At 53.1% G+C, this 7,552-nt stretch overlaps 1 protein-coding gene across 3 annotated transcripts; it reads right to left on the reverse strand.

Moving 5' to 3' along the window:
• Positions 1 to 3,443: 3,443 nt before the first annotated feature.
• LOC104849009 (HLA class II histocompatibility antigen, DO alpha chain) lies at positions 3,444 to 6,994 on the reverse strand. Of its 3 annotated transcripts, none has more exons than XM_019204720.2 (5): positions 6,743 to 6,994; positions 6,559 to 6,660; positions 6,015 to 6,263; positions 5,430 to 5,711; positions 3,444 to 5,336 (listed from the first exon to the last, which is right to left on the reverse strand). In XM_019204720.2, exons 1-5 carry the CDS (start codon positions 6,822 to 6,824, stop codon positions 5,080 to 5,082), a joined length of 972 nt encoding a protein of 323 aa, XP_019060265.1. In that variant the 5' UTR covers positions 6,825 to 6,994; the 3' UTR covers positions 3,444 to 5,079. The 3 variants fall into 3 exon arrangements, with proteins under 3 accessions (XP_019060265.1, XP_010603564.1, XP_033622275.1); XM_010605262.3 differs by having other exon boundaries at positions 3,445 to 5,336; positions 6,559 to 6,607; positions 6,743 to 6,828; XM_033766384.1 differs by lacking the exon at positions 6,559 to 6,660 and having other exon boundaries at positions 3,447 to 5,336; positions 6,743 to 6,989.
• Between the last annotated feature and the right edge of the window lie 558 nt (positions 6,995 to 7,552).

Below are 7,552 nucleotides of genomic sequence, written 5' to 3' on the forward strand. Positions count from 1 at the left end.
CTTGCGCTTACAAGGCCGGTGCAGTGCCACTGAGCTGAATCACAGAGGAAGGTCGGGTCTTTTTACAACTTGTGTCCCTTTACCCGAGACTTCAGTCTTCCCTAAGGTCACGTTCTTCGTGTCCTCAGCCCTCTTCTTTTTGCAGAGTATTTCTGGACAATTTTACCTATTCCTCTGGAGACGACTCTTCTCCCATAAAATCTTTACGAGAATATTCAACTGTGCAATGGCGATGTGTCTCAGGTTCACCCCATTCGACACGCGCAGAGAAGACCTTACCTTTCCCCCAAACGTGTCGCTCAGCCAGTTCTTTATGAGCCGGCGCTCACAGAGCTTGCCTGAGCCAGGGTGGTCAAGGAGGCCCGTTCTCCCGGTCTCAGGAGCCTGCGGACGCGGCCTGGCTCCTCCCTGCTGCGCCTGGCTCCGCCTGCTCGGTCAGGGCCTCCCGGACTCCGGCCGCAGGTGCTGGAGGAGTCTTCCCGGCCCACCACCCTCTTCCTCCCCGGGAAGCAAGCACCTACTCTCTGGGATATGAGGCCTGTCACCCGGGGAGACCTCACCTCAGCCAAAGGCGCTCACCATGGCTCCTCTCCTACATGCAAAGCCAAATTTTCAAAACCAACCCCAAACTCTAAGTATTTTTGTGTCCTTTTACAGCAAGTAGATATACATAGTAAAATATCTCCCACGCCTGTGTGGCAGAAGGGGGGCATTGCTGATCGCACCAGATAAGTTGAGACCGGAGGAGAGGGGTTTTACTCTCCAGCAGCAAGCATGCTTCCAGCTCCGGGGGTGGCCGTGGAGCGTTACTACACCTGCCGAAAAGGGAGACCTCAGTCGGCTGTGAGAATTACTGAGACTGAGAAGGTGACGGCGGCTGCTGATAAATAAATACCTTCTCCTCTCCTGCCTCTGCAATATGTGTATTGAAACTGGCTTCCCTGGAAAGGCAGGCTCGGAAACAAAGTTCCTCCAAGAAACATCACTACCTTGTCCTCCTGTCTAGCTTTTCTTTCTTATCCACAATTGCTACAAAAACAAACAAAACAAAACAAAGCTTACAGTGTTACCCATCCTTGCTCTCTCCCAAGATATTAGAGAAACTTTAAAAATATATTTCTCAAGGTTTTCTAAGTTTGCTTGTATGCTTTTGACCCTTAAGTAACCCCAGGGATATGAAAGCTGAAAAGTTATTAACCAGTCGGCAGTTGCAAGGGTCAGGAGGCTGCGCTCCTCTCCGAGAGTCGTGGGAGGAGGATGATGTTTACCCATCCAGATCCACGGTTGCTACCGTGTTCTGTTCTACATCTACGATCCGAAAGGCGCCGGTGCTCTCCCGGCCCCTCACTGTGGTTCCCGCGTCAGGCCTCCTGCTCGTGCCTCCCGCCTTCCACAAAGAACTTGCCCCGCTTGGCCCCCAGCTCCTTGACGTCTGCTCCTTGAGTTAGCGCTGAACCCACCCCGCCAAACCCTCTGCTTTCCCTTTGAATCATAATACAGATGTCCGTGTTACGTTAATTTCTGACTATAGAGCATTGTTTTTCAAAGGATAAGACATTGATGAAGCACTTTGGGGGCTCCCAAGATAAAAAGACTCTATGCTTTCAACCCCTGGATGAAAAAGTTGAAAACTCTTATGTGTATATTCAATGACCATGTAATGGAACAAAATTGGAGGCATTGTATCATATTTTAAAAGAGTCAAATATTTAAATTATAAAATATCTGTTATAGAGTAGTAATTATTCAGTAGGTATTATATATCAACTTGTAGATTCAGGAATCCAATGCTCTCATTTAATTTCCTACTATTTTCAAGTATGGCAGAACATTACACATGCTTTAACTTATAAAAATCGCCAAGGCCAAGGATTTAGGTCAGTGGTGCCACTGTCTGTCTTGCAAGTGCAAGGACCAGAGTTCAATTTCCAGTAACAACAACAACAAAAATCTCCAAGCCAGACATAGTGGTGCATGCCTGTAATCCCAGCACTCGGGAGGCTGAGGCAGGAGGATTGCTGTGAGTCTGAGACCACGCTGGGCTACATAGTGAGTTCCAGAGCAGTATGAACTACATAGTGAGACCCTGTCTCAAAAAGGGGGGGGGTCTGGGAGAATTGTATTTGATCATGAAATTGACAGAACACTGGATACATATGTATTGAGAGGAAAGTTGTGGTTTGTTAATGAGCAGTACAACTAAAACCAGGTAAAGAGAAAACAGGATAACTCCTAACTCCAGGGAAAGCAACTAAATCAGAGAAAACAAGAGCTGGTATGGTTTATCTTCCTCTTCCAAAGTGAAAAGTAAAGAAGCAAAACCAAAATCTGAAAAATCGAGAAAGGAAATACGATATTTAGAGGTAGGAGATTCAATACCAATCATCTTGGTCCGTTTTTCATTCCTATAATGAAATACCTGATGTGGGCTACTTTGAAAAAAAAAAAAGTGATCTGCTTAGTACGTAGTTCCATGGTGCAAGGGCAAGGTGCTGGCATCATCTGGACAGACGTCACAGGGGCAGGAGTCCATGGGAGAAGCACCGGTCACCCCACTACATGGGAAGCCAGAAAGCATTTCAGGTCAGGCTGTCAGCAGTTCACTCCCAGCAGGGCTAACTCGGGGTCCCAGCAGCCTGCCTTAACCCCTCTTGAGGGTGCAGCCCCTAGGACGTAAGGATTCCCACTAGGCCCCACCTCTGAGGGTCCCACTACCTCTACACCATAAACGTAGGACCACGGTTCCTGTAACATGAACCCCGGGGGATAAACCACACTGAAACCACAGCTGGAGGTCCTCGCCTCTGAGGATGACGATGTGCCAGGAAAGGGGCCCGGAGGCTGGGGTTTCTGTAGTGAGTCTTGTAGAACTATTTGACTTTTAAACTACACCTAACAAGACTTTATTAAAAATTAAAACTGGAGCCGGGAATTTAGCTCAGTGGTTGCACCACCTGCCTCACAAGCACAAGGTCCTGAGTTAGAACCCCGGTACCAAATAAATAAATAAAACTAAAAGAGTGGATCAAAAAAGGAAACCTGGAGACAGCCAGACAGAACACTCCTTGTGACTTGGAGGAGCTGAGGGTGCTGGGCAATAGGACAGAGTCAGGGTTGATGTTCTCATTTTATGGGAGAAATGGCGGATTCGTTTTCTGTAGAAGGGGCCCAGGGCAGAGGGAGAGGTTGAGAATATCAAAGAGGTGGAAAGGTTGAACATCTATTCGACAAGAGAATGAAGGGAGTAGACTCATGAAAAGAAGGGAACAGCTTTTCCCCTAAATGAAGGACTCTTTACCTTGAGGCTGGAAGGGAAAATGTGTGAACACAAGGGCAGACACATAATCTAAAGGATTGAAGTTGTTCCCAGAGGTCCCAGTGACTTCTGTATGATATTTGAATAGCGAAGAAAGCACACTTGTTTTGGTCAAAGAAAAACACTTTACATGACTTTATTAAGCCTTAGGACAGAGATGAGAGACACCTTTGTCATAGTACAGGAACTTAAATTTCAAACAAAAGATCAGTGGGTATCAAGGCGTGCCACCCATGTGGTACTTGACACAAACTGCTTCACATGGTTGTTTATAGTTATAGCGTATAAGAGACGTTATCAAAAACCCCAGCTGTGGGTCTCGATCTTCTGTGAGCGGGTATGACATCCACAAGTAGGAAAGAGGGAAACAAACACAGAGACAGAGACTTGAGAGAAACCAGGTCTTGGGCAGCAAAGACTATTTATTGCAAGGGTGGGGAGAGAGGAAGCTGGGGGGGCCTTGGACACCTGCTGGTAGCAAGTATCCTGCTCAGGACTGTAGAATGCCCACACTAGCGTATCTTTGCTGAACAGAACAAACGGTTAATACAGGGGGGAAGAATTTAGTTGGAGCCAGTTGGCTTCCCCTGGAAATGAACTCAGCCAAGCCCTGCTACTTCCAGGGTACACAGCTGCACTATGGGGTGGGGTGGTAAGAAGCTTGTGCCCCTATAGTCTGCTGACACTGGGCAGAGATGCCCCTACAACAGTCTTTTTACTTTTGTTCTGCTAAAATCATCCAGGCCCCACATTTAAAGAGCGCTCAGGTGGATCTTAGACCTCCTCTCTTGCTAGATACCTTGCAGATCTGTTCTGCTCTCCTCTTGCCTAGTCTGACTGTCCCCACTGAGGAGGGAGGAAGTGGCCATCTGATCCATGTCTTGGACTTCTGTTTGTCGTGCACAGGGCTCCAGGCGAAGTAGAAAAATGAGAGGACATTGTTAGATGATAACTGGACGTCAGTGGCCTTATCATCCAGACAGAAGTGGGATCCCATGAACCTTCCTCTCCCTGTGCCCTTCTGAACTACTGTTGGTGGAGGGAGTTGCAGTGAATGACCCATTGCATGACCTTCAGGATGAATCTGAATTCAGGAGGCAGATTTCATGGAATCCTTGGGAAATGGCCCACTGACAGAGTAACACACAAGAAGCCGTAGAGTGAGACACAGCAGGACTGGCCTGAGGAGGCTGCCCAGTGTGGTCACCTCTGTGGTCCTCACAGAGCCCACTTCAGGTTGAGCGCCCCTCTCACCTGGGAGAACTGGCCAAGATCTGGTTAAAAGGACACAGTGCAGACAGCACAAGAATTTAAAGCTCTTAGTCAAGGCTCTGGGTAAAGTAAGAATATGAGTGTGTGTTTGTGCGCATGAGTGTGTGTTTGTGCGCATGAGTGTGTGTGTGTGTGTGTGTGTGTGTGTGTGTGTGTGTGCGCGCGCGCAAGGAGGTAGGTGTGTTGGGGTGAGAAGGTTGAGCTGCTTGTGACCCCACAGATCCTACCAGAAGCCCTGCAGCCACAGAGGGGGCACCTACAGGACAGAGGTTGATGCCACTCAAATCAGCGGGGCGGGGAGAAACTTAGTGGACTGTGTGCTTCTGAGACCAAGGCTGTCAGAACCCAGGACTCCGGAAGGCCCCTCCCACATTGTCTCTCTTAGAAGAGTCATTACCTAAAGTAGCAGAAGCCATGGGAACAGTTACTCAAGCTCGTGATTCCCGGATCCTACGTGGGTGCCCAGCTTCCCCCGGACCTCACTCCTCAGCCTACCTCTGCTCTCCTACTCCCGTCCACGGCTCACCCAAGTCACCCTTCCTGCCCCACAGAGTCTCCGATCTTCCACCCCCAGCCCGCTCTGGGCGGTCCGGGCTCCCGGGGCCTCTGCAGCTGGGGGCACCGGACACGCATGCGCCCGTGATGATGAGGACGGTGCCCACCACGAAGCCCAGCAGGCCGATGGCCAGGCCCAGGGCGAAGACCAGGGTCTCTGTGGTGCCGGGCAGCGCGGCAGGCAGCGGGGGCTCTGGGAGAGAAAGGCGGGGTCAAGGGCCCGGAAGGGATTCGGGAGTGGAGGGGCGGGCTGCGCGTGTGGCCGCGAGGGGGCGACGCTCCGTACCCCAGTGCGTGAGCAGCGGCTGCTCCAGGCCCCAGTGCTCCACCCTGCAGTCGTAGACGTCGGCCGCCGTGGGCACAAAGGTCAGGTAGTGGAACTTTCGGAACGAGTGGTCGGGCTGGGGATAGAAACTGGTCTGGAAGACGCCCTCGGTGACGAGTCGGCCGTTGCGCAGCCAGGTGACACTGATCACAGGGGGGAAGATGTTGTCCACGATGCAGATGAGAACGTTGGGTTTGCCCAGCTCCACTCGAGCCTTGGGGAGCACGGTGACCCTGGGAGGCACTGAAAGGAGCGGGGTCTGAGTCCCCACGCTCCTGCCTTAGGGCTGGGCCGGGATCCAGGGAGGCTTCCTCCCCTTCAGCCGTCTGCCGGCAGGGGGCGCTGCTGGGGCAGGACAGGCAGGGAAAGGGCGGCGTCTGGGGCGGAAGCGGGCTGCATCCCACCCCTGGGTGGGCGGGGGGAAGCACCGGGATGCTGAGGGTCTAGAAAGCCCGGAGACTGGAGAAAGGGGGCCGAGAGAGCGTGTGCCGGGGGCACGAGACTTCCCGGGCTCCCCTGCCGGCTGGCGGGGCGCGGGGTCAGTACCGGGGGTGGCTCCGGTGCCGTTGGAGCGCTCCACCAGCACACCCAGGTGGGCCCTGATCATGGCGATGCTGACCAGCCCGGTCTGCAGGTCAAAGTGTGCGACGTCGCCGAGCTCAGGCAGACGCCACGCGACCTCCCTGGTCTTCAGGTCCACGGAGAACAGCTGCTCCCCGTCGAAGTCGTGGGTGAACTGGCCCGAGGCATCGTAAGACTGGTAGAAGGCTGGTCCGTAGGAGCCCATGTGGTCCGCTGCACGGGGAGGGCGGAGGAGCGAGGAGAGGAGGTTTCGGCTCGGCCTGGGCCCCACCTGGGCTGCGTGGGGACGGTGCCCTGACCGCGCGGACGAGAGGTCGGGCTTCCCGAAGTTAGGGGTTGGGCCTCGGCTCTGGTGAGACGCCTTTGGAATGGCTGCAGCACTTGTTCAACGTGGAGGGACTGCTGCGTGCCCAGGACGACGCCAGGAAGTACAAGAAACGGAAGACGAGGAAATGAGAGAAAGAGGAGCCGGCTGCGGACCCCACGCGGGAGTGGGGAGGAAACTGACCTTGAAAAAAGCGCAAAGGAGACACCAGCATGTCTGGACTGCGCCGCACCTGTGTGCAGGCCCGGAATGGATGAGACGGGTTTGGGGTGTCAGGGGCGGAAGCTGACCATAAACCAGAGAAAGGGGGTTCTCCCTCTGCTGGGCCTCCGTCTCCCGTCCTCCCCCAGCGGCCCTGAGCACTCACCTTTGATGGCCCCTGCTCTGTGGGGGCTCAGGAGAGTCATCAAGGCGTGGAGGCCCAGGACCAGCCCCGCGGGGACGGCCATCGGCCTTTGGGGCTCTAACCAAGAAAGTCTCAGTCTGTGTGGGGAGCAAAGGAAGAAAACGGGTACAGAAGAAACAGATTCTGGGTTAGGGAGAGCCCCTTGCTAAATGCAGCCAATCACAGCAGGTCTCTGAGTTGACGTAGCTGTTGCTGGGTAAAGAAGAGAAGAGCCCGGCTGGGAAGGTGCAGGAACTCCCAGCGTCCTGTGCTCTAGGCCGGATACCCAGGGGAGTTGGGAGGAAGTCGCTGCTTCCGGGGTGAGTGTCCTGGGCTCAGCCTCACGGCCTCCTCGCAGAAGGGGCCTTCATCCGACCCATCACGTAGGGAATCCTACTTTCCCTGTACATTTCTGCAGAGGAATTCGTAGTTTAAAAAACTGAAATTATTCAGAAACTTCGAAAAGGAAGTATCGGACCTATGGTGCAGTGAAACACCCTTTAAGATTCATTTTCAAAAATATTACTTCGTTATAAAAGAATGAACGCAGAACTGTGGAGATGCTTAGTCCGAAGAAGAGCTGCCCGGACAGATGTGAAGAGGGACAAGGGGCCTGGTGACATGTTTGTCCCTCCTGGTCCCTGCACACCGGCTCCATGCTGGCCCGAGGCTGGCCCTGAGGGCTGCAGCCCTTTTGAGTTGGTTTCCGCCAGTGGGAGGTGGTGGAAGAGTTTAGAGAAGTACGTAAAATACACAGCTGTCTATCCGGGTAAAGAGAAGTCCAGTCAAATC

This window comes from Fukomys damarensis, unplaced genomic scaffold (genome assembly GCF_012274545.1).
Source record: "Fukomys damarensis isolate Sample0158 unplaced genomic scaffold, DMR_v1.0_HiC HiC_scaffold_20, whole genome shotgun sequence".
Taxonomy (NCBI): Eukaryota; Metazoa; Chordata; class Mammalia; order Rodentia; family Bathyergidae; genus Fukomys; species Fukomys damarensis.